At 42.9% G+C, this 26,707-nt stretch overlaps 1 protein-coding gene across 3 annotated transcripts in view; it reads left to right on the forward strand.

Moving 5' to 3' along the window:
• LOC308639087 (protein Shroom2-like) overlaps positions 1 to 26,707 on the forward strand; it is a 134,018-nt gene that overhangs the window by 51,064 nt on the left and 56,247 nt on the right. For all 3 annotated transcript variants that reach the window (XM_081277072.1, XM_081277071.1, XM_081277070.1), the window contains exon 2: positions 12,206 to 12,357. In XM_081277072.1, the coding sequence (XP_081133198.1) occupies positions 12,206 to 12,357 (152 nt within the window). The remainder of the gene's footprint in view (positions 1 to 12,205; positions 12,358 to 26,707) is intronic.

The raw sequence follows: 26,707 nt of genomic DNA on the forward strand, positions 1-26,707 counted from the left end.
CTGTACAGAAACGGTAAGTAGAGAGGTGGGTGCCAGAGGCTGGGGTGATGGAGAATGGGGAAATCAATGGGTATGTTTTCAGTTTTGTGAGGTAAAAATGTTTTAGAGATCCCTTATACCACAATGCAACTGTAGTTAATGCTACCAAATTTATATGATTTTTTTAAAAGCACAATTGAAATACAAAGAGAGATAGATGTGCTTTTCCTTTTGGGCATCTTGTACCTAGTTACATTTCTGGAGTTTGGACATGTTACCTACGGCACTTGTCCCATGTTGCCGGCTGCATGGTCAGGCTGAGCCCACAGGACAGGCCACCTCTTTCCAGAGGTCAGTCAGGCAGTAGAGGCACTTTGAATATTTTGGGGCAAAGAGATTCTAAAAGGAATAAAGTGATTGTGATTGTGGGAGAAGGACCACAGGACAGTGTTGGAGGGTCCCACACTGTTGAGTTACTAACTGGTGTATTTGAGTAGCTGCCCATCAGTTTGGGGAAGGGACACTGTAGGGAGCCCAGGGAAAGCCCAGTCTTGCGTGCATCTGAGCCGGCATCTCCTGGTGGGCTTGTGGTCATGGTTGGTTTGTCATAGGACCCCGAACTGGGAAGAAGAAGGGGATGTAGAACAGTGGGGTATGACAACATGCCGATGCCTGCCTGGGCACCTCTTGCCCTGTGTGACTGTGATGTGACTTCTGGCATATATTGTCTGCTGCGTCACTTTTGCCTGCCATTCTTGGGCACCTTCCTCTTTTGACCAATTTAATGAAGAACCCTACAGGGACAGAAATTCTGGAAAACATAGTTCCCATTTTTAGCAGGGTGGCTGGACACTATACCTAACAAATAAATACTTGACCTGTGCAGATGGTGTACTTTCAGAGGGCCAGCTGGGGAGATGTGCACACACTTTTAAAATTCATTGTTAGATTGTAAATACATGACATTTAAATCTATTTTTTTTTTTTTTTTGGTACCAAGATTTGAACCCAGGGATACCCAACCACTGAGCCACATCCCCAGCACACCCCCCCCCCCTTTTTGAGACAGTGTCTTACTAAGTTGCCCCGGGCATTACTAAGTTGTTGAGGCTGGCTTTGAACTTTTTTTTTTTTTTTTTAAAGAGAGAGTGAGAGAGGAGAGAGAGTGAGAGAGAGAGAGAGAGAATTTTTAATATTTATTTTTTTAGTTTTCAGCGGACACAACATCTTTGTTGGTATGTGGTGCTGAGGATCGAACCCGGGCCGCACGCATGCCAGGCGAGCGCGCTACCGCTTGAGCCACATCCCCAGCCCGGCTTTGAACTTTTGATCCTCCTACCTCAGCTTTGAGTCACTGGGATTACAGGCATGTGTCACTGTACTCAGTTTCATTTTATATTTTAAAAAGGTGTTTATATCTCGAAAATTTAACTGCCCTTTAAATCATGTCTTTTCTTTTTTCTTCTTTAAATGGGGAAAATGTGACCTGGTTTCTACCTAATCCACTTACGCTACACTTCCACAAAATGTTCCATTTATAAATTGCTACTTTCTGTGCTCTCTCTTTCCTAAAATGCTGTAGTAGGTTAAAAAAAAGGGGGGGGGATAAAACATTATATTATGTTTAAAGTAAATAGTGAGAATACCTAGGATAACTAAGCTTTGGGATTTTGTTTTGTCTTCAGTCTTACATAAAAGAGTTTAGGAACCACTCTACCTAGATATCTGGGAGATTGTAAATGGAGAGCTCTCCCTTTCTAGTAAACTATTTTCCTAGCAAGAACCTGATAGTGTGTCACTGAATCTGAGAGTGAAATATCTTCCACAAGTGTCCAGACTCAGTTTGGACATAAATAAATTATAACAATAATAAATAATTTGTAAATAAATACACTTGTACAATGCTTTGGAATTTGCAACATGTTACTTTCATCTCTCTGATTATCCTAGGATATAAGACAACTAACTCTTATCATCACTTTTGGGTGACCAAACCAGTACTAAAGAAAATTAAGTAACTTTCCCCAAGTCATGTAGAGGCAAGTCTTAAGTATCAGATCATTCCATCTTTTTGAAGCCTTCTAGGATACACAGTCCCTACCTCACCCTGTGATCTATTTCTTCTTCTTTGTCACCAGGGTGCCCTGTGCATGTCTGGTATTGCACTTGTCTCATGGAATCTGTATCAGTCCAGTTCCAGTTAGGAGACAAACCACACAGTAATTGAAACAAGGAGTGTTTAATATAAATGAAGACAAGATGAATTGACCAAATCTCACCATGCTCACTTGTTAATTGTCTGTACTAGAACAAGCTTGAGCAATTGCTCGAGGGGGAGGGACCGTGTGGCTCACAAAGCAAAAAGTATTTATTTATTCTGTGGCCCTTGATGACAGTTTACTTGCCCCCACTGTGAAGAATTGTTATCTGGATGCAATGGTGTGTGCCTTAGTCCCAGCTATTTGGGAGGCTGAGACAGGAGGATCACTTGAGTTCAGGAGGTCAACGTAATAAGAGGCCATCACTAAATAAGATAGTCAAGAACAGTGACAGGTTATTACTTATTATTTACTCATTATTAACTAGTAACAACCACAGGTAAAGAGAGCTCTTAATTCCCCACCCTTGATATTTATCTCTTCCTAAATGTACATACCCTTTTTTCCATGCCCTGGGTTTCATCTGTTTACTGTAACCTTTTAACGTGCAATGATTTCTGTAAACTTGTACTCCTGGTGTGTGTGGGGTCAATCAAGCATTTTCAATGGCCAGCTTCCACAAGTAGATAAAAATTTACACTGCATCCTCAGTTCACGAGAATTCATTTGTTCTCTATTTTCATTTATACTGTTTACTTTACTCTCTGTGATTTTATTTTGCATTTCTCTAATTTCTGAAGCTATTAAGCTTCTTTTGATTATTGAAGACGTATCTCCTATTATAAAGTGACTCGAGTCTCTCACCTTTTCTTTGGCATTCAGGTCTTTTTCTTGTTTTCAGTATTTTGTTATATATGAGGCAATTAGTTTCTCCCAAGCTGTCACTTCACTTTGTACTCTTTAACTTTGTCATCTGGAGAATATAAGTTTTATTTTATTATATCCCAGTTTATGAATTAAATATTGTTGGTCTAACTTTGGAAGGGGACGGGGAAGAACTCTTAACAGTACAGGCATATAATAAAGGAGCAGGCACTGACTACCTCCAGGACCGAGGCAGAGCACCTGAGGAAGGGAGCAGTCTGGAACTGTGACCCGAGATCCTTCCAAAGCCCATTCTCACATCTCATTGGCATGTGTGGACTGTGGTCCTCTGGAGAAATTCACTGAGGGTTCTAGGCCAGCTGGTGAGCCAGCGGGAAGCAGACTGGGCGGTGGGTGGGGCCCACTGGAAAGCCACCTGAGGAACTGTTATTAAAATTCCCTGGGGTGCCAGTGGAACTTGGTAGGAAGCCACCTAGCACCACAAGGCCCCTGGCCTGCCATGTCCCTCTGAGGCAGGCAGAGAACACGTTGGAAATGGAAGTGGGAAGCCCCTTCTTCCTTCTGTGTCCCTCTACTGCCCCCTGCTGACAACACTAACCCGGTGCCAGTCACAGGCTCAGGAGAAATGTTTCCAAGTCCCGACCCAGTATCACAGCGCCGGCAAGGAAGGCCACTGGGACCTGAATCTGGGCTTTGGAGGGGCCGGGTAGTGTGGGCTGTGGATCTCTCCCTTCCTTAGGCGTTCCCCTTCAGGCCTGGAGGTAGCACCTTCAGCTGTGAGTCCTGGATTTGGAGCTGAGGCAGTGCTCAGCTTATAAAGGAGTTGGAGTAGATTCTCCTTAAGTAGATTCACCTCAGGATTGTGGCTTCCTCTAACACACTGTGGTGTTCAGGGAAGGCTTCCTCAGTGATGCTGTCTGTGAGCTGTCTCTTTGGGGGATCTTGGCTTTGCACTGTGGAGTCTGGTGCAGACTTGATATGGGCTTTGCTGTGTCCTGAGACCCTCAAACCAAAGCCAACTGGAGAGGAGGCTCACAGCTCTGGGCTTTATTCTGCTCCCTGTGGAGACTGTGAGTCCTTGGCACTGCATGCATGCTCCTCTTTGGTTTCCTATCCAGTTGGGCTGGGTGATGGTTCCACCCCTACCTAGTTCTCACCATAAGTCCTTGAGCAGTCAGTTCCATTTGGCTTACTCATTGCAGTCTCTACAGCCTCCATCTCTTCTGCTTGTCTTGTGAGGCCCATGACCTCCTCCCTTGCTGTTTGTTGGTAGCCACATGCCCTCCTTGCACCTGAGCTGATCTTCAAGCCATGGCTTCCCCTGTGGTCATCTCCCTCGCCTCTCAGCGTTTATCAACCAGCCTGGCTCTGTCTCCTTGTCCAGACCACATTTGCCTTTCTATGTCTTGTAGGTGTGTGTGTGTGTGTGTGTGTATGTGTGTGTGTGTGTATGTGATATGACCAGCCCTTATTTAGGGGAGGTATGAAAAGATTGACCTTGTCTTTGTGTGTGCGTGTGTGCGCGCACGCATACACGGTTGCGCCAGGGATTGACCTCACATGCCGAGCACATGCTTTACCACTGAGCTACACCCCCAGCCCCTAGACCTTGATGTTCTTAAGCTCTGGACTAAATACCTATTGGATTATCTAGTTCCAAAACATCTGAGGTGGAGTCTTGGTTTATTTTCCTCTCTTTTTTGTGTATTATGTTTTTTCTTGCTTTTTTGATGTTGTTTGGTCACCTGTAACGAATGGAATTATTTTTTATTTTCATAATTAAGATTTTGGGGGCTGGGGTTGTAGCTCAGTGGTAGAGCACTTGCCTAGCATGTATGAGGCACTAGTTTCAATTCTAATCATCACATAGCACTTTATGTTTTATTTATTTATATCAACAACTAAACTTAAATTAAGTTAAAAGAAAAGAATTTCTAAAAATAAGTGACAATTAGGATTTTGTTGGTTGGGCTGAGGGTGTAGCTCAGTGGTAGTGTACAGGCCATGGGTTCCACCCCCAGCACTGAAAAGCAAAAACAAAAACAGTGACTAAAAATAGTTTATGGGTTGTTTTGAAGATCAATACACAAGACATTCCAGTTTGTACACAGTTCTTAATGTTCTCTTCAAAAATCTAAAGTGCCATGTAGTTGTGATTCTTTCTAAACAGGAATAAATTTCCAACTTAAAATCTGAAGCCAAGTTTGCCTAAAGAGGATATCAGGAAGCAGTCTCTTCAGATGTTGATAAACTGTTAGGTCATAAGTTATCATTAATACTACAAACTCAAATTTTCTTTTTTTCCTTTCCTTTTCTTCCCTTCCCTCCCTTCTTCCTTCTTCCTCTCTCCTCCTCTCCCCTTCTCTCTCTTTCCTACCTCTTCTTTCTTCCCTTTCCTTCCCTTCTTTTCAGTAGGAATTGAACCCAGGGTCTCATGCATGTTAAGCACCTGCTTTACCACCAAGCTACACCCCCAACCCCAAACTAAAAAGTTCTATCCTTTGAAGCATATTAACAAAATGATCAGGAAAATGGGCTGCCCTTTAGGGTACACGTATTTCTGACCAGGAGAGGTAGGGTGAAGGGGCAGGTTCTTTAGGAAACAATTATATTAAAACAACAGCAGCAACAACATAGAATTAGAAACCACTTAAATTGTTCGGGATGTATTAAATGTACATTGCCAGGGGACTTTGTACTACAGGGTATAAAAACTGCACCTCCTTATCTGTGATCATTTAACCTGACACTCAGGATAAAGCCTTGCCAAATTCAATATCCCTCTGTTTTCTAGTTGTACCAACAAATAAACAACCAGATGACTTTAACCTCTTAAAAAAAAAAAAAGGAGAGAGAGAAAAAGAAAGCATTTGTACTTTTTAAAAAAGGGGCAGAGGTGAGGCAGGATTCTCTCCTTTAAAATGTTTCTAAGTTGGGTGCAGTGGCAGACACCTGTAGTCCCAGCATCTCAGGAGGATCTTGAGTTTTAGCAAGGTCTGGGCAATTTCGCAATACCCTGTCTCAAAATAAAAAGTTGCTGGGAAAGTAGCTCAGGAAAAAAATAAAAAGTTTCTAGAGCCACTAAAGACTCACATTTATGAAAGAGTTGGTAAATATGTTCCTCTGGCTCCAGGAAGGGAGATGGGGAATGCTGATGAATCAGGGTATTGATGTTAATCACATTACTTCTTTCCTGCTTCATCATGGCTACAGTCTCATTGATGGTGGTTTCTCCTTTTTTATAGATAGAGCCTGAGTTGGCCCTTTGCGCCCCTTTCCGTGTTGTCTGCACCTTCCTGTCTGAAGATGCATCCTTTCCTCTTGCCTTTTTGGCTTCATTTCCATGTGTGTCATCAGTTTGGCAGCCTCACCGGCCTCCTCTGGGCTCTCCTTTCTCTGCCCCTCAGGTGGAGTGAGTGGACATTCCTCTTGGGCATCTTGGCAGTGCTACGTGCCTGCACACCAGAATCTTTGTGAATCAGCGCTGCCTGGCTTCTGCCTCTTCTGCTGACCCAGCTGCTGGACCTGCAGTAGGAAGCCAGGAATTGCTATTCTTAGTCTTGACACACTGGGCAGGGGTTTTTATTTTTCCGTGGGCTCTCTGTTATCAGAGCACAAGTGGATGAGGACTAGTCAGGTTATTTTGTCATCTGCTGCCTTTCCTGGATGAGTCAGGTTTCCTTTCTAAAGGAACCAGTCTCAAGAAGAATGAGTAAGAGAATTAAATTAAGCATAGTAAGGTGACTTCAGTGATTGTCCTGTCTAACAAAAGGCCTGGTCATAGTGTGAGATTCTTCTCTGGAAACTGGAACCATTCTCACAAGCGTCAGAACTAATAAATTGCAGGTGTGATTCATGGGCTTTGAAGTATGTTAGTCTTAGAAAACAAAGTTGTTCATGCATCTTTAATTTTGATCTCTGGTCACTGTGATCTTGCAAATCCCTCAGGCTCGAAGTCTCCCAACACTATGGATGAGGTTGCTAGGTCTTCCTTCACCTCCTCACAAGCCTTGCTTACCTTAGAGAAGTCCTTTCTCTTTCCCGCCTTGGTTCAGAGCCTTGTTTCCATCCTTCAGGAGTACCAAAGACTTATGCATTGGTACCCATGAGGCTTATCTTCCTTGCTTTTTTTTTTTTTTAACTGTTGCCAAAGAAATTCATTCTGAGTGTAACTACAAGATTAATTGTCTAGAAATGGAGGCTTTCACCAGAAGTTTGCTCTCTCATTGTTTGCCTCCTGTCATTGGCTCCCTCTGCCAGCACAGTAGTTTCCAGATTCTGACTCAAGGTCCAGTTCTCAGTCTTCTCATTTTCTGCCCTTATCTCCACACACCCCTGCGCACACAGAATTACAATTACACTGCAGTCTGTCTGGTGACTCATCCCTCAGGCACACCTCAGCTTTCTGCCTTGCGGCTTTCTCAGGTCAAGACCTCTTTGGAATGTCCTCCCCAGTCTACCTCAGCAAGCTCATCCTTTCCAGTGGCTGTTCGTGGTGCTTTCTGTTCACAAAGCCTTTTCACATCCATCCCAAGGCAGAGGTGGACCTGGCTCCTTACATTCCCGGTGTGCTGGACATGGTTCCTTCCAGTGCATGGAATCAAGGTTCCCTATAGGAATCCAGATTCTTTGGCCTGTGTGGGTCTTCTTCCTTGATTGCCTGCATCACATGTTCCATGAAGTATGAAAATGTTTGTTCTGGAAAGGACTTTCATAAACTGTTTTCTTTCTGCTGTTCCCAGGGAAAAGATTTTTAAAAGAGCAGTGAGGCATTCTGTATGTTTCAGGACATTAAACTCTTAATTGGGGCCATAGAGGTGAGCTTTGCATACAGAAATACCAATTAATAACTAAGAAAACAGTATGCAGCTCCATCTATGAACTTGGTGCTTTGTGTCTGTGCATGCCCACAGTGAGTACATGGACCGGTATGGGTGTGGGTTAATTTTTCTCCTGGCTTTGCCCAGGGACTTTTTGGAATTAGAACAAGTAAAACTAAGGATTTTTCTTAGCGACTCAAGAAGGGGAGTGCTCCATGATTGACTCTTAACATTCTACAGACATTAGACAGTCACAGCCTAGAATAAAATAAGCATCATTTTGAATTCTGTAATGCATGTTGTATTTTCCATGGGAAAGCTGACAGTTATAGTATTCTCCTATGAAAAACAGTACCAACTTAGGTTTGTTCTTCATCAAGTTCAAGCCTAATTAGCTAAACAGAACTTTAGAGTTAGATGTGTCTAGAGCATAAAGTTTTGCAAACTTTTTCATTTCTGAGTACTTTCTCCATGAGTACAATAAATATCCTAGAGATACTTGGCAAGGAAGCCATTGATGGTGATGGGTGTTGGGATACTACTTTATCTCCCAAATCCAGACACTTTTGTTGGGAAATGAAGGTGGAGTATGGTTTGAAAAGGCAGGTGGTTATTTTGGAAAGTGATCTTCATTACTAGTGGAGGAACTGTAGGGAGCTTTGCAGATGAGAAATAACAAGATATTATCCTCTCTAGTGTAGGTGAACAGAGTCCTTAGTTGGCAGTTCTCTGCAACCGTCTCTTGTTACAACAAGTGTTTGTGAGAATGAGACTGAGAACCCCAGCTGTAAAGGTTGAGTCAGACACAGGTAATGTGCCTGCTTCAAAAGTATCCCAAGATCCTGAAAGTCTCTAGCCATCATGGTTTTGCCTAAAGATTTTCTTGTAATACCCAGATTCATATCAGGGAGAAGGACCCACTTGTTTTGCACATATTATTCTTACACTGTGAAATAGTTTTCTTGTTTTTAAATATTGAGGAATGCATTTTTTTCATGGTAAAAGACACATCAAATCCTAGCCCCCCTGCCTTTTTTTGGTAGCAGGGTTTGAACTCAGGGGCACTCAGCCATTGACCACATCTCCAGTCCTATTTTGTATTTTATTTAGAGACAGGATCTCACTGAGTTGCTTAGTGCCTTACTGTTGCTGAGACTAGCTTTGAACTCATGATCCTCCTGCCTCAGCCTCCTGAGCTGCTGGGATTACAGGCATGCACCACCATTCCTGGTGCTATTTTTAAGTATATAATTCAGTGGCATTAATTGCAGCTGTATACCCATCACCAGTGTCTGTTTTGAGAACTTTCCATCCTCCTAAACTGAAATTTGTTGTCCATTAAACACAGACTCCCCATTCCCTCCTCTTCCCTGTCCTTGGCAACCATCCTTCTACTTTCTGTCTGTGTTGGACTCCTAGGTACCTCATGCAGTGGAATATACAGTATTTGTCTTTTGTGATTGGCTTATTTCATTTAGAATAATGCCCTTAAGGTTCATCCATGTTATACCATGTAACAAATTGTTCTTTTTTAAAAAAGCTGAATAATACTCCATTGTGTATACATACATACTAGATTTTACTTATCCATTCATTTGTTGATTGACATTCAGGTTGTTTCCATCTGGAATGTATAATTGCTTAAAGGCAAAATCAACACGAGGTTGTTTCTCAGCCCACCCCTCATGGTCTTGGACATCTACTGGATAAAATGGGCTCTTTATCAGTATTCTGCAGGGTGACTTTAGTCAGTGACCCTGAGTGACCCAGCTTGAGTGTTGGGGGTCCTCCCTGGAGCCAGCGTCACTCTCCCTTCATCTGCTTCATGTACTTTGGGTTAGGGTGAGTTTCCATGACTCATTTATTCACATATATCTTTGGAGTACTCTGTCTTCCACTAATGTTGGGGGCCCAGGATTATTTCTGGGTATTCAGCCATCCTCCATGGTCTGTTTTCTGACTGGACATTTTCTCTTAGTACTCCTCAACCCCAACTCCAGGCTTTAAGTGCTTTTTATCATTGGTTACCCAAGTATAGACCATCTTTCCCTGGCCCCATCCCCAGCCAGCCAGCTGCCCACTAGCCCTTCTACCTGGATGGCCATTGTATCTCTTGCATGGGACCTGTCAAAACCAGGTGCCAAGTGCATCTTGACTGAGATGGCTGAGAGTGCACATTTGGGCAGGTGGATATACTTAACAATCTACCTGCTAGGACACTGGGATAAAATTATCTTGATTTTTGAAGCCAGTTGTGAGTGGAACTAATTGCTTCATATTTTTGTTAGTTCTTCCAATTTTGTATATGTATGGCACTGACTTGCCACAAATAATTGCCTTTTTGGGAGTAGGGATGGGTACCTGGGATTGAACTCAGGGCACTCAGCCACTGAGCCCCATCCCCAGCCCTATTCTGTATTTTATTTAGTGACAATGTCTCACTGCGTTGCTTGCACCTCACTTTTGTTGAGGCTGGCTTTGAACTCATGATCCTCCTGCCTCTGCTTCCTGAGCCACTGGGATTACAGGCATGTGCCAATGCGCCCGGCAAATAATTGCTTTTTAGCCTCAGAATTTAGTTGTTCTGGGATATAGGATTTCAGGAAAATGTGTAGACTCATGGCCCAGGCTTCCATTGTAGGCTATTTCATGAGCACTTTGGGCTGAGTTTTGGAGAGGTTATCCTCAGGTTAACTGAGGCCTACAATCATGGAACCCTGAACTTTCAAACTACACCAATGATCTGGAAGCATCTCTTACATCCCTATTGGGTTTCTTCACAGTTTGTAAAGCTTTGAGAGGTAAAACAGGAGTTGTCAGACCTTGTTAGAACTATTCAACTAGTAAGTATTTTTGCCTTTTTGGTTCATAGGACTCAGTGCTGCCCGGTAGCAGTGTGTCAATAAATAGGTGTGGCTCTGTTCAGGTAAAACTTTAATTGTGAACAACAACAGCAGAAGCAGGAAGGCAGCTGGTTGGATTGGGCTCACTAGCCACAGTTTGACAACCACTTGTACAGAAAATAGGCTTATCAACTGAGGTGAATTGCTCAGGTAGACTGGGGAGAATTGCTACTGAGTTGTATTATTATAGTATAAGGAAATCTGGTTAAGATCAGTCTTTCTCAGGGTGAAAATGATCATCAAATGGATGACATTCAAGCCTGTTTCTTTTTTTGTGTGCTTATGTGTGTTTGTGTGCACAGTGCTAGGGATCAAACCAGTATATGCGCACATGGTGCAAGTGCTCTACCATTGACCCATACCCCCAAATCCACATTTCAAGCTTTTGAAGAGCCATTGAAGACATATTCAGAGCACACTGTTTAGTGCAGTGTAGTAAATATCTTAGTATAAACAGCTTAGTATAATAATCTGACTAAGACCTTTATAAAAAAACAGATGGTCATTGCTGGCAAAGGTGGACAACTTGGAACCTTCATGCACTGCTAGTGGGAGGTGTTGCAGTTGCTTTGGAAACTAGTCTGGTAGTTCCTCAAAATGTCAGACATAGTTACTGTAGGACTCAGCATTTCTACTGCAAGGTCCATTATATGACAGAAATGGAAAAAGTGTCCACACAAAAATGTGTACACCAGTGTTCATGGCAGCATCGTTCTTAATATCCCAAAGTAGAAACAACTTGTTTATTACCTGATGAATGGATACGCAAAATGTAGCTTATTCATACCATGGAATTTAATTCAGCCATAAAAATAAATGAAGTACTAATGCATGCAGTAATATGGATCAACCTTGAAGGCATTATGCTAAGTGAAAGAAGCCAAACAGAAAAGGTCACATACTTCACGATTCCATTTATGTGTATTTTCCAACCTGGACACATCTGTAGTAGACACAGAAAGTCCCTTTATAGTGATTGCCAGGGCCTGGGGGGGGGGGGGTTGGAAAGTGGTTGCTAATGAGCTTGAGCTTTCTTATGGGCTTAGAGAAATGTTCAGAAATTGGTAGTGGTGATGGTTGTACAGTTCTGTGAATAATAAAAATGGTCCAAAATTTTTGTTTGGATAAAGGAAATCTAGAAAATGAATCCATAATTTTGGAGTCCACATTTTTATTATGATTGTTTCTGAACTTTTCCATTTCCTTCAGTGAACAGCCTTCCACTTCTGTGGGGAGGCAGACCAGGTAATGGTTGGGTGAAAGAAGCAGTGTGTTCATGCATCACTGGTCTGCTCGGTAGGGACTTGGTCAGCCTCAGGGGCCCTGGTCATTCCAGACTTCCTGGCCCCAAATGGGTCCTTCTTTTGTGGTAATCCTGAAGCCAGTCTGGAGGACCCATGAGCTGCATGTACCCCAGGGCATGTAGCATTTCTAGCTGCATTCCGGGTTCTTAGCTTTTTCTCAGGAATCACTTGCTCCTTGGTGAGGCTCATGGGATATGTTTCTTTCTCTGTTACAGATTGAAGAAGGAAGTAAAGCGGCAGCTGTGGACAAGTTGCTGGCTGGAGACGAGATTGTGGGCATCAATGACATTGGTCTCTCAGGGTTTAGACAGGAAGCTATTTGTCTGGTGAAAGGATCCCATAAGACCCTTAAGTTGGTGGTCAAAAGGTAAGATCTGTGCCTCCTTGTGTTTACCAAGATAAGCAGAAGTGTCTGTCCCTTCTATCCCTTCTACATGGTGTAATATTTGCATATAGCTTTCCCATGTCCTCCTGTATGCTTTAAGTCGTGTCTAGATTATTTATAATACCTAACATAATGTAAATGTTCTGTCAGTAGTTATTATATTGTATTGTTTAGGGAATGATGGGGGAAAGTCTGTAGATCTTTAGTACAGATGCAATTTTTTGTGTATGTAAACACTTTTTTTTTTTTTTTAAATCCATTAGAAGTTAGGGATGCAGAAACTTGGAGGTGAAGGGCTGTGACTGTATTCCTTGGCAAAGGATGAACCCAACACCAAAATTTTTCTTTTTTTTTAAATTAAGTCTATTGAGTTCTTGTATCTTTTCTTGGATAATACGCAGATTATTTTCTTTGCAGATAGAAAGCTATGCTTGTGCTCCCAGTGAGATGAAATGTTGTTGCCTGCTGTTGACACAAGGTGGCAGGCTGCTGATTTTAGTTTTTATGCTGGGAAGAAAGGGTGCTTCCCAGCAGCTGGAGGCCTAGTACTGTTCTGAGGTCTGGGGGAGCAAGATGCTTATTCTTACCAACTAAATTGTTGGTAGGAGCGTGGATATTTCTCAGCACTCAGGGATATGATGCTTTCATACACAGGGACGAACATGATACTCCTGGGCACCACCCAAGAGCTTCTTAGAAATCGTTCTCTACATTTTGTATTTGGCTGATTCAAAGCAAGTGTCTGCATGTCCTTTTTGACAGAATTAATACATTCTTTCAAAGGCTGACAGTAAAATTTTTTTTAATATTTAATTTTTAGTTGTAGGTGGACACAATATCTTTATTTATTTTTTTTTATGTGGTGCTGAGAATCAAACCCAGTGCCTCACGCATGCTAGGCAAGCACGCAACCACTTGAGCCACATCCCCAATCCCTGAAAGTAAATTTTAATGAGTAAATTGAATCAAGCATTTATTTCAACATTTTAGCACAGACTTGAAAACATACTCCTGAAGAGAGAGAGAGAGAGAGAGAGAGAGAGAGAGAGTGTGTGTGTGTGTGTGCGCGCTTGCGCTTTGTTTGCCTCAAACAGCATCTAAGGTGGAGGTTCAGAAATGAGGAAGTGAATATGTTCCTTCATTTATCTGCCTCATCTTTAAGAGGTGCGTGCTATTCCTGAAGACCCTTTCAACCAGTCCTTGTAACTCATAATGGCAGTTTCTGAGCCTTTGAGGGGAGGGGAGTGGGCTGTGAGAGGCGCTGGCATTCCTTGGGGGCCACTTCATTAATGCTTGGAAGGCAATCTATTGATTCACTTAGACTCACAAGGGATGTGATGGGAAGAGAAGCTTATTTTTGCAGAGGTCAGATGTGTTTAGAGCCATCTCTGTGGATCATCCCCCATCCCCCAGACAGATGGCAGTTTTCCTCTTCTTCTGTCTCCTCTATCCTCTTGGCTCCAGGCTGCCAGAGCCTTTAAAACATAGAAACTCATTCTTTGGTTTCCTCTGACTCTCTTTGGTGGAGAAGACAGCTTAGTCAACACAGTGGCCAAGTTTTGTGTCACCAGGGTCTCTCTGTGCATCTGAATTCCTAGCTGGGGAGTTTTGGAGTCAGAAGATAAATACATTGTGAACTTTGATAGACATTCTAGAGACCTCAGATCACTTGTTTTTCTGCATCATATCTTGTACAGGGTCTTCTGTTTGTTTTTTTTCTCTATGAATGTGATAGGTGAAAAATTGTTTTTATCACGTATGTTTGAATTTCTGTCACTATGAGTGAAACTGGGCATCATTTCATGTGTTTAGAAGTACAATATGTATAATTCTTTTTTCAACTAGAGGTACTATAATGTGAAACCTTTTCAAAGGAAAGCATCAGTGCCACCTGAGAGGGAAAGAGGAGGCCACAGGGCACCTGCTGGCTGATTTAGCTGGGTAGGTATTTAAAAGACTCTCAGGAAAGGGACCTAAACTTTTGCCCTGAAGGACTGATGGGAGCCACTATGTAAAACCCCCACTTTGCATTTCACAACTCAGTTTCCTTTAAACAAGGGGAGTACAGATTGTGAAGTTTACATAGGATTTAATACTTTAACATGTAGAACAATATGTAAAAACAAAAGTTTATTCAAACCAATTTATTTTCAAACACACTTTAAATAACATACTCAGATGTTTTAAAATTTATCAAAATAATTTGTATAGGGCCTGGGATTGTGTCTCAGTAGTAGAGTGCTTGCCTAGCATGTGCGAAGCCCTGGGTTTGATCCTCAGCACTACATAAAATAAAGATATTATGTCCAACTACAACTAAAAAATAAGTATTAAAAAATAATAATTTGTGTTACTTTATAATAATAGATGTAGGGTTTTTTTTTTTTTTGGTACCAAGGATTGAACTCAGGGGCACTCAACCCACTGAGCCACAACCCCATTTCAAGACAGGGTCTTACTTAGTTGCTTTGTGCCTTGCTGTTGCTGAGGCTGGCTTTGAATTTGCGATCCTCCTGAGTCGCCTGGGATTATAGGCGTTCACCGCCACACCCAGCTGATGTAGGGTTTTTTTGTTTATTTGTTTGTTTTCCCCAAGTTGGGCAGAAAACAAGTCTGACATGGAAGGAAGGACTGGGGATGTGGCTTTCTGGTAGAGTACTTGCCTAGCCTGTCCAAGGCACTGGGTTCCATCCCCAGCACCACACAAACGCACACACACACGCAAGTAATATTTGGTGTATGGGATTCAGCTCAGTGGCAGAGTACTTGCCTAGCACATCAAAGGCCCTGGGTTTGGTCCTCAGTCCTGAGGGAGGAAAAATAGGGAGATGTGAAGGAAATTTTTCTAAGCCATTAAATTAGTTAATGTTAGGATTTGTTGCTGTCACCTTAGCACATGGCGAATGACTATTCTTAAAAGATGTACATAATGAGGACTTGTAAAACTCTTTCTTTATTGCAAAAGCACCAGTAAGTACTTTTAATTTTGGGGGGTGGAGGGATAACTGGAGATTGAAACCAGAAGCACTTGACCACTGAGCTACATTCCCAGCCCTTTTTATTTTTTATTTGAGACTGGGGCTCACTAAGTCACTGAGGCTGGCTTTGAATTGGGGATACTCCTGCCTTAGCCTCCTAAACTGCTGGGATTACATGCATGTGCCAGTGCACCTGGCATAAAATTGTTCTTAAAGCTGGGGACATATATTCTTTATCTGAGTTTTAATCTCCCTACCATCTTCTTTCTCCATCCCCAAACAACCATTAATCTATCTTCTACCTCTGTGGATCAGTTAGCATTGATTGGCGTTTTATGTAGAGCTCCAAGACTGACTGCGCTAAGGTGGGGTGTAGCTCAGTGGTAGGCTATGTTCAGAGGCCCTGCATTCGATCCCCAGTACTAAGGGTGGGGGTGAGTATCTAGTTAACACATAACTATTGCATATTGCCCTACTTGAAAGCATGACCAAATGGTAGATTAGGTGGCCCAGTCATTATGTCAATGTACCTGCCCAACTGAGGTGCCTAAGAACTGATACCTCTGTTTATAGCATATGCGGCCATGGTTTTTGTTTGTTTGTTTTCACTGTTTGTTTTTGGTGGTACTGGAGATTGAACCCAGAGGCCCTCTACCACTGAGCTACAGCCCCTGTCCTTTTTGTTGGGTTAGGGGGAGACAGAGTCTTGCTAAATTGCTGAGGCTGGCTTTGAATTTTCTCCTGCCTCAGCCTCCCAAATTGCTGGAATTACAGGTGTGTGCTGTCACACCTGGCTGACCGGCTGTCATGAACATTTGAATATGAGTTTAGCTACAAACTCCCTTCCCCTTAGCGACAGCTGCTGGTTGTCTTGTTTTGTATGCTTATTTCATTTTTGGAGACCAAGCTGCTGGGAAAAGATGAGGTGGACCATTTTTAACGGAGTGGTGGGATCTTGTTTCATGCAGCATAGGGAAGATCAGCATCAAGAAGCTATGCCTGAGGCATGGGTTGTGGCTTGGTGGTAAAGAGCTTGCCTAGTATGGGTGAGGCACTGGGTTTGATCCTCAGCACAGCATAAAAATACATAAAATGAAGGGTTTTTGTGTCCATTTACAACTAAAAATTTTAAAAATAGTTTAAAAATAAAAAAGTTATGCCTGAGAAGACATAGAGATATCCCCCCACCCCCCAATAAAGATTTGTTCCTTTACAAACAACAAAAGTGGTTTGTTCCTTTGTCTTTGCTTTTTTTTTGGGGGGGGTTACCAGGGATTGAACCCATGGGTGCATAACCACTGATACACATCCCCAGCCCTATTTTGCATTCTATTTAGAGAGGGTCTCGCTGAGTTGCTTAGGGCCTCACTACGTTGCTAAGACTGGCTTTGAACTCGACATCCTCCTCCTCAGCCTCCTGAGCCACTAGGATTACAGGCGTGTGCCCCTGTGCCCTGCTCTTTCCCAGATAGTTGAAGGGGAGTGCTTTCTCTCTCCTAGGCAGGGTTAGCAGGAAGCAAAGTGCTTACATCGTCATTCCCTCTAAGAGCACGTGTGTTCTTGGCCATGTCCAGGTGTGTCCACGGCCCATGAAATGGGGGTGGGTAGATGGGTGACTGTCTGGGAGGTGATCCGTTGTGGGGTTTGGAGGAGAGCTGAGAGTCAAGCTTCTCTGCCTTTGTCTTCTCCCTCCTGAGTGGTTTGTTCCTTTGTCTTTGCCTTGGTCAAGGAAATGTACCTTGGCAGGAGAGTTCAGGGATGTTATGTGTTTGTGCAGTTGTCATCTGCACTGTTTCTGTAGGTGCCTCAGCCCATCCCTAGAGATCCTGATGGTCAGGTGTGGACCGGACCTGAGCTCTGGGATCTTGGAAGGCCACAGGCTGTTTGGCTGGGTGCCTCTGGTGGTTTTGTTGCTCACTGGCTTAAGCAAATGTGCTTGGAGAGAAGGCCCAGGACAGAAACCGGGAGGCACTTTGGCATTTTCCCGATTGTCTTCACCCAATAGATAAGCCCATTGCTGTGGGAAGGATGTCACCTGGCTCTGTTGGGCTTGTCCTGCCTCCTTAGTGCCAGAGGTCATGCCATTGCTGTTGCTGTGTGATGCCCTCAAATGGTCACTGACAGTTTGAGGGACACATTACTCATTTTTCTAAAACCAGAGGCAAATTATTATAATTTCAGTTCCTAAAAGGTACCTATGTTTTCAAATGCCTTAGGGATATTTCTATTAAATAATCACATCATAACTTATTTTCTAAAGCTCAAAATTACTCTTTTGATTTTTTTTTCTAAATTTACATTATAATATCCCCCCACCCCAACAAGTACATATACCTGCCGCCCCATCCTTAATCTCACTGTTTTTTTCTGGACCCCCATCCTGAGTTGCAAGCAGTTTCCTTGGGGTGGAATCGACCATAGGGTTGATTTGTGCCATTCTCTGCCTCTTTGCTGGTGCCCTTAAATCTTCTGTGGACCTAATCCACTAAGCTTGCATTCAGGAGCGGATTAACACCAAAGGAGATGGTAAGGCTTTTTGCAGGATGCTGTAAGGGTTCCTGAGATGCTGTCCGGTGGTCACATATTTGAAGAAACAAGACTTCAGATAGAATAACAACATTCTTGCTTGTTCAGAGCAAGTTTCTTTCCATAAGCATCCCGTCTCTGATATTACAAATTCATTTTGACTTCTGCTTGAAACTGCCACTGTGCAGTGCTCCCCTCTGTCCCTGGCTCCATGGAGCTGTCCTGGAGCGGGTGGCCCTGTGGCCCCAACATTGATCACACAGATGTTCCCGTGAGCCACAGAGTAAGGAGTAAGGGGCTGGCTGAGACATTAGCAGGTTGCATCTCTCCCCTTCTTTCCAGAGAGCTCTTCATGGGGAAAAATGTGGTGTGTGTGTGTGTGTGTGTGTGTGTGTTCATGTATTCATGTGTGTGTGTGTTCAGACTGTTTATTTGGAGGGTATGCTCCTATTGGGGGATACTGGGGGGTGAAACCCTGCTTTGGAGGGTGCGCTGATGTTGTTTACTTATGGTTGTGGGTATGGGTGTGGGTAGGTCTCAATTCTGTGAGTCTCTAGAGGCTTATGTGTTTATTTTCTACTTAACACAAGTGAGACACTGAGGTTTACATCGGATGAGCATCCTGACTTATTTGGGCTATCATCCAGTATTGTTTTGATTAAGTAAAATCAAAGAGAAAAAAGTAAACCACATAGATCAGAATCGTTTTATTTGGGGCTTACTTCTCTTTAGGGTTAGACTTATTATGTGGCTTACATAATTTAATCAGATGGCTTTGTTGATTATGGGAGATGTTTCATATTATAAATCAAGTAGAGAATGGTAAGTTATTGTTTTTCAATTCTTTCTTTATTCATTGTGATAAAAGAACGGGGCCTTTAATGAGACCTGTCTGTATCTGTTTATACTGATAACCAGGGCACGTAAATGATGTTTATAAAGTTGAGTTTGGAAATATCGGTGGCATCTAATATGTTAACACACACACATAGCATTTTATTTATTTTTGTTTATTTGAGATTTCTAGAGGAATGTGAATATTGCATAACTGGGCTCACAGAGTACAGATTAAGTTCATTTGGAGTTTTAAGGAATTGAGAAATGAATCACAGCATTAATAATGATGTCAGTTTTTCTTTCTTTCCTTCCTTCTGCCAGAAACTTAACCCATGGCCTCATGCATGCTAAGCACTTGCTCTACCATTGAGCTACCACCCCTAGCCTTATTTATTTATTTATTTTTTAAGAGTTGCTCTAATGAGACCCACCTAATTTACAGCCCTTAGCTTTAGGAGAAAAAGTTTCTCTGTGTTGGCCAAATTCCAAGTTGGAAAGAGAAGTGTCTTGATGAGGATGTGGAGAGAAGCCTCTGGGAATGTCCTGAGACTTGGGAGTGCTAGGATCCTGGGGTCTCCCTGGGCTCTGACCTTGTAATGGGCTTTACAGGCAGGAGGCCTATGTTCAGCTTATGTCCAGCGTTAACACCCAACCTCGTTGTCACTCCTAAGGAACAGGTGGCTCCCGAGGCTCTGTCCACCCCAACTGCACCCACTGAAGGGTCCCCCTCTCTATCTGCCCCGTCCTCAACTATAGCTGCACCTGTGGGCCTCAGATCCTCTGTACTGTTTTGTCCAAGTAGAAATCCACTTTCAGCTTGTTGCCAAGGGGTGAGGAAGAGGTGACGTTGGTAGAGCTGGGAGCAGATGGCTGCTGGAGAGGTCATGAAGCTTGTATAGAGGTCACATCTTAGAATTTGGCTGTGGAGGCCAGGCATAGTGGTGGCACATGCCTGTAATCCCAGTGGCTCTGGAGGCTGAGATAGGAGAATCGTGAGTTCACAACCAGCCTTAGCAAAAGCAAGGCACTAAGCAACTAAGTGAGACCTTATCTCTAAATACAATACAAAATAGGGCTGGGGGTGTGGCTCAGTAGCTGAGTGCCCCTGAGTTCAGTTCCCCAGTACCCCCGCCCCCCATCAAAAAAAAAAAAGAGAATTTTTCTGTTAAGCCCAAGGTCCAATCATATACACCCCTTGGGTCCAAGGCAGAGAGTCTTTGGGGGAGAAAAGAAGCTTAACATTTGGCATTGGCATTTTTTAGAAAGAGGGGGCATGCGTAACTTTTTTTTGTGTGTGTGTGTGTGTGTGTGTGTGTGTCTTTATTTTTATTTTATTATTTTTTATTAGTTACACATGACAGTACAATGATTTGACATTTCATACATTTAAATCAAATGGGGTATAATTTCTCATTTTTCTGATTGTACAGGTTGCAGAATCACATTGGTCATACAGTCACGTATATACATACAGTAATCATAATGTCTATTCTGCTGCCCTTCGTATCCCCCCTCCCCCTCCCCTCCCCTCCCATCACTTCTCTCTACCCAATCTAATGTGACACACTCTTTTTTTCCTCTCCTCACAACATCATACATGTGTTCTGTATAACGGTGAGGGTTTCCTTCCGTCTTCCGTGCAACTCCCCTTCTCCCTCCTTTTCCCCTCCCACCTCTCTTCCTTATTTAGTGGTAATTTTCTTCTCATGCTCTTCCTCCCCATCCCATTTTGAGTCACCCCCCTTATATCAAAGAAGACATTGTGCATTTGTTTTTTAGGGATTGGCTAATTTCACTTAGCATAATCTGCTCTAATGCCATCCATTTCCCTGCAAATGCCATGATCTTGTTATTTTTTTTAGTGCTGAGTAATATTCCATTGTGTATAAATGCCACATTTTTTTTATCCATTCATCTATTGAAGGGCATCTAGGTTGGTTCCATAGTCTAGTTATTGTGAATTGTGCTGCTATAAACATTGATGTGGCTGTGCCTATAGTATGCTCTTTTTAGGTCTTTTGGGTATAGTCTGAGAAGGGGAATAGCTGGGTCAAATGGTGGTTCCATTCCCAGCTTTCCAAGGAATCTCCATACTGCTTTCCAAATTGGCTGCACCAATTTGCAGTCCCACCAACAATGTACAAGTGTACCTTTTTCCCTGCATCCTCGCCAACACTTGTTGTTGTTTGACTTCATAGTGGCTGCCATTCTGACTGGAGTGAGATGGTATCTTAGAGTAGTTTTAATTTGCATTTCTCGTATTGCTAGAGATGGTGAGCATTTTTTCATGTATTTGTTAATTGATTGTATGTCCTCCTCTGAGAAGTGTCTGTTCAGGTCCTTGGCCCATTTGTTGATTGGGTTGTTTATTTTTTTTGTTGTTTAACTTTTTGAGTTCTTTGTGTACTCTGGAGATTAGTGTTCTGTCTGAAGTGTGAGGGGTAAAAATTTGTTCTAAGGATGTAGGCTCCCTATTTACCCTCACATATTATTTCTCTTGCTGAGAAAAAACTTTTTAGTTTGAATTCGTCCCATTTGTTGATTCCTGATTTTAACTCTTGTGCTATGGGTGTCCTATTAAGGAAAGACGGAGTGAGTTTGGTTTGATTCTTCGTTGCTTGCTCACCACGAGAACAGCTTCATGCCTCTGCTCTTACATACCACGCCCTTCCCTTGAGTTTGTCATCCCCTCCCACACCCTCATAAAACCCACCTAGAACAGTGCCTGGGAGCTTGATTTATCATGAAAGAAAGCCAGTTGGTGGAAGTTGAGAGTCTAAAGGCCTCTTTAACCAAAGTGGTGTCATGGACACGTGTTCAGGGGGTATTTGCAGAAGGTTGACCACTGTGGCACAGCTGTTGTTGTGAAATGTGTTCTTCAGATAGCTCAGGTCATTCCTGTGTCCAGACCGTTGGTGGTCAGGTGGGATAGTCAGCGTCTTGGATGTCATGGGGCATGGCAGGCAAAGCTGCCTTTCACCTTAAAGGATGGCTGTACTGTCGAAACTATTGTGGTGGGATTGTTTGCATTTAATAAGATAGAGCAAGGTAAGTAAGAGGAGGTTACAGATCTTACTTGAGCATTCCTTCTTGAATTTTCCAACCATGACTGTAGTTCATTAATTAATTTTAATTTTTGCAGTGCTGAGGCTGGAACTGAAGGCCTCAGGTATGATAGGCAAACACTTTACCACTGAGCTACACCCCCAGTCCCTGTGTTTCATTACATAAAGGATAAAGAGGGCCATTCTGTGACTTGACGCTCATGCAAGGCAAGAGTGCCTTCCATCCTTAGTGATTCTATATGATAAAATAGGTGAACATTTTTAACAGCCAGTTAGCAAGAGGACTGGCAGTTTACCATAGTGACTGTACTATGGTATTGTTGAATAGTTCTCCAAGTATGTAAAGGAACATAGAGAGTATGGATTAAAATGATAGACTTCTTTTGGAGAAATATTATTTCTATCAGAATAGGTTTTTTTTAATTGTTTTGTTTTTACCACTGAACTACATCCCCAGCCTTCTTCTTCTTATTATTATTATTTTTTCTCTTGACAGGGGTTCTTTCTAAGTTGCTGAGGTCTTGCTGAGTTGCTGAGGCTGGCCTTAGTCTTGTGATCCTCTTGCCTCAGCCTCTTCAGTCACTGGGATTACAAGCATGCATCACTGCACCTGGTGGAACAGCATTTGACTGTTGCCAATTCCAATAACCTTCAGCAGCAGGACCCATACTTTGTATTCAGATGAATTCTTGGTAAATTTCTGGGACCTTATTTTTTTCTTGACTTTAAAGCAGAATGCCATCTCTTTCCATAGTCCTGGCTAACATTTCTTTGCCACTTTGTGACTGATGTCTTTTTTTTTTTTTAGTTGTAGTTGGACACAATACCTTTATTTTTATTTGTTTTTATTTTTATGTGGTGCTAAGGATTGAACCCAGCGCCTCGCACATGCTAGGTGAGTGCTCTACCGCTGAACCACAACCTCAGCCCCATGACTGATATCTTTCTTGTGTTATTTTCTCTAAACTTCACAGTTCAGGTGTATATCCCTACTCTGTGTTCCTTTCTCTAAGAGAAATGTCTTCTTAATTTACTGGCTTTTGATCTGGGGATGCTAAAAGTAACCAAAGACTCCACAAAGGGAATTTGTGGACAAATCATGAAGATGCAGTTAATTAGCATGGACTTGGATAATGGGCAGAATTCCAGGCTAGGTAGATTAATGTCATGGGGCCTTTTTACTTTTCCTTCACGTTTATGTACATAGGTAGGTCTCTTTACATGTAGCATTTCTTATTTATTGTTGCAGTGCTGGGTGTTGAAGCCAGTGCATACATGCTAAGTGAGCACTACACCCCCAGCCCTACATATGGCATTTGAGGGATAGCAATTTACAATCTCTTGTTGCTTTTTTTTTTGGGCATAGCTTTACCTTATTTAAAAAAATTTTTTTGAAATTTTTTTTTGTGTTTATTCTTATGTATAAGACTCATTGGCTCTGTTGCTAACCCTTAGGGCTATTTATGATACTAATAGCTGCACATTGAATGTCTTTGAGTTTCTTTGCCAACACATCTGTTCTATTGAAATGTAGTGGGGATGTTTTGTTGGTGCCTTTTTAGACTGTTGGATAGTGGGGAAACGTGCTTTTTGGACCCAGGTGGCTTGGGAACAGGGAGACATTAGTAGGCTTGTAGAAATGAATAAGTAACAGCTGATAGAAGAAACGAGTCACTTGGGTGTGCTCCAACCTCACGTCCTGGTGGGGTGTTCATTTTGTGCCTTTGCTCCACAGTGGATCCTGCCAGAGTTCTGGAAGGAACACCGGAGGTGTGACCAGAAGCGTGGGCTTGCTTATTCTTCCTGGTGGAGAGGCGTAGAAAGCTGCTGGGCCGAGAAGCTCTCCAAAGCTTTCAACCTGTGTGAATGCTGCTGCCTTTGCTGAAAATGCATCTTTGATGTTTTGTATCAGTTTCAGCTACTGAGATCATTTGGGAATTTTTATCTTTCTTTATTTTCATGTATAAAGGCAGGAACTACTTGATTCTTATCCCATGGGACCATAGATCTTTTTTTTAAGATTTTTTTTTAATATTCATTTTTTAGTTGTAGTTGGACACAATATCTTTAATTAATTAATTTATTTTTATGTGGTGCTGAAGATCGAACCCATGGCCTCACCTGTGCTAGGCGATTGCTGTACCACTGAGCCACAACCCCAGCCCAGGACCATAGATCTTATCAGACATGATGTCACCATCCACATCATGGCACCCGTCTGTACCACTGCCCAGGAAAAGAATGTACTGCCATATAAATCTTCTCCCAATGCCATTCGGGGCTAGTCTGCTTTTTTTCTTCCAGTAAACACACACACACACACAGGGAGTTACCCTTTAGAGTATGCTCTAATACACATATTTTGAACATTCATTTAACTTGAGTAGAAGCACTCCTGCTGGGCCTGAAGTCTTTCCAGTAGGTCCTGCCTTCTGGAAGCCCACAGCTGAGTGGGCCAATAAGGCATGAGCCAGAAAACTCCGACAAGTGGTGACTCCAAAAGAGAAAAGGGTGGATGTAGACCCCAGAACAGCCTTTCCTGAGGATAGGGCAGTGCAACTGTCCTTCTAAGGCCAGGTTTGTGATGTAGATCACAAATCTATGTGAGCTATATGAGATGCGCTCAAACTGGAAACCAAAGCTGTCAGTTTAAAAGAGTGTCAAAGGGGAAGAAGTGAAAGGGAGGCTTGAGAGGGGGAGGGAAGCGATAGTGTGGAGCTAGAGTAAACACATTTGACCCAAGAAAGCCCTGAGATCCTGACACTGGTCCTAAGAATTTACTTTATCTACAAGTCCCCTAGTGATACTGAAAGCCCAGGCTGTGCTCTCATGAACTGCTGGGCTAGATGTTGGAGGACCTGGGAGCATGGGCATCCTTCTGTGGAGCAGCTATTGGTTGTGGAGTAAGGGAGGGAGAAGATCTGGCTAGAGCTGTGCTGCTGGGAGGTTAATTTGGCAAGTGGTACAGACAGACCTGGAGAGGTAAAGGTAGAGGCTTGGCGGAAGGGAGGAAGCACAAGGTCAGAGCCAGGGCTCATTTCATGTTTTAAGAAGGTGTATTTTATTTATTTAAAAATTAGATATATGCCTTGCCCGGGGCTAGCTCTTTCCCTCTCTTCCCCACCCCAAGGATTCCAAAGCATCCTACTTGCCTGTGCTCCCTATGAGACTTGCCCCTCCAAGCCTGTGCACTCTGTCTACCCTCTCCAAGCCCTGGAACTCGTTCCAGTCACTGAGCCCCTGGAGTATATTCAATTCTTCCCTACCCTCTCGCCAGCTGCCGCACTGACGAGATGAGCTAGGTTTAAAAGAGCTGGCTTCAATATTAGGATAAGAAAACAGCAAAGAAACACGCAACACACAAACAGGAGTTTCTCAGATTGAGGGCAGGGTGGCTCTGTGAGTCAGCTGGGAAAAAGAGCGTGCATTCAGAATCTATTTTTATAGGGGGGACCCACAAAGAAGATTCGAAGGAATGTTCTGCACCAAATAAGAAAGGGGATAAGATTTCAAAGGCAGAGTCTTGCTTCATGGTGTCTTGTAGTCAGCAGATTGATTGACATCTTGGCAAGTCACACCCATCTGGGGTGCTGTGTGGGATCACAGGCAGAGCAAGAGGAAAGGCGCACTTGCATCTCACAGCCCAATCAGTGTGCGATGCCACACCTGCCCCTCATATAGCTCCAATGCGCATAGCTCACACACACAGCCCAGGGATGGCTCATGACACTTCTCCACCCTTTATAACAAGGCCTTTCCAACTTCTGATTCCTGGAGATCACGAAGTCTTCCCTTACCTGAGTGCAGGCCAAGACCATCCCCTCCATCCTGAAGCCACCCCCACCTCCCAGCTGATCAGCCTAGCCCCCAGCCAGCACTTCCTGTTACTCTCCACTGATTTGGGGAGGGAGAGGGTGTAATGGAACACAATTGTATTTATTTTAGGGGTTGGTATATCTTTTCTTTCTTCTAAAAGTTCATGAAAATACCCCAACACTAATAAGATTCTTTCTTTTCTTTTTGGAGGAAAGGGAAGGAATTCTGTCCTTCTGCATGAATAATAAAGGTTTCGCTGAAGCAGCCCTTCTAGCAGTAAAAAGAAACAGAACGTTTGACATCTGAATCTGCCCTGTTTCACTGTCAGTGATGGTATTGTTTCTGTATTTTTGGTCTGAACGCTGTCTCTAAAAAAAAGTCCCTAAAGATTTCCTAGTATATAAAATCGTTTTTAAAAATTACAGTGAGTGTACCGTGAGCCTGAGTTCAGTCCTGAGGACCACGGAGGAAAAAAATTAAATCAATTTTGGTGTAGAATTTGTGAGTGTATGGGAAAGGATTTCAGGAAAACCCTGGAAATTGTCTCTCTTTTTCTCTCTCTTTGTAACAAGGATTGAACTCAGGGGTGCTTAACCACTGAGCCACATCCCCAGCCCTTTCTGTTTTTTTTTTTTTTTTTTTTTTTTTTTTTTTTTTTTTTTTTTTTTTAGAAATTATCTCATTAAGTTACTTGGGGCCTCACTAAGTTGCTGAAGCTGGCTTTGAACTTGCAGTCCTCCTGCTTCAGCTCCACCAGGTCACTGGAATTCAGGCATGGCCACTGCCCAGCCTCTTTCATTTTTTGTAAGGAATCATTAGAACATCATTGGTGAAATCTTTGTTATTCATTTTGTGGTGTGGGGAAGTGGGTACAAACTTGGTGCATTCAGAGGCCCCAGCATCAAGGTGCTTGACTGTCTTACCATGGCACATACTGCAGAATGTCTGTGGCCTGCTCATTGGATCCTGTGCTTCCACGGATGAGGTAGTTTAAAGCCGCTTCACTTTGTATCTTGTTGAGAAGGGAATCTCAAATCTCCTGTTCTGTAAGTTTCACTGCTGCCTAGGAGTGGGTAAACAGAGCCAGTGGGACCATGAGTATGGGTGAGC

The sequence above is a fragment of the Spermophilus citellus genome, assembly GCF_964194105.1.
Source record: "Spermophilus citellus genome assembly, chromosome: X".
In the NCBI taxonomy this organism is placed as follows: domain Eukaryota; kingdom Metazoa; phylum Chordata; class Mammalia; order Rodentia; family Sciuridae; genus Spermophilus; species Spermophilus citellus.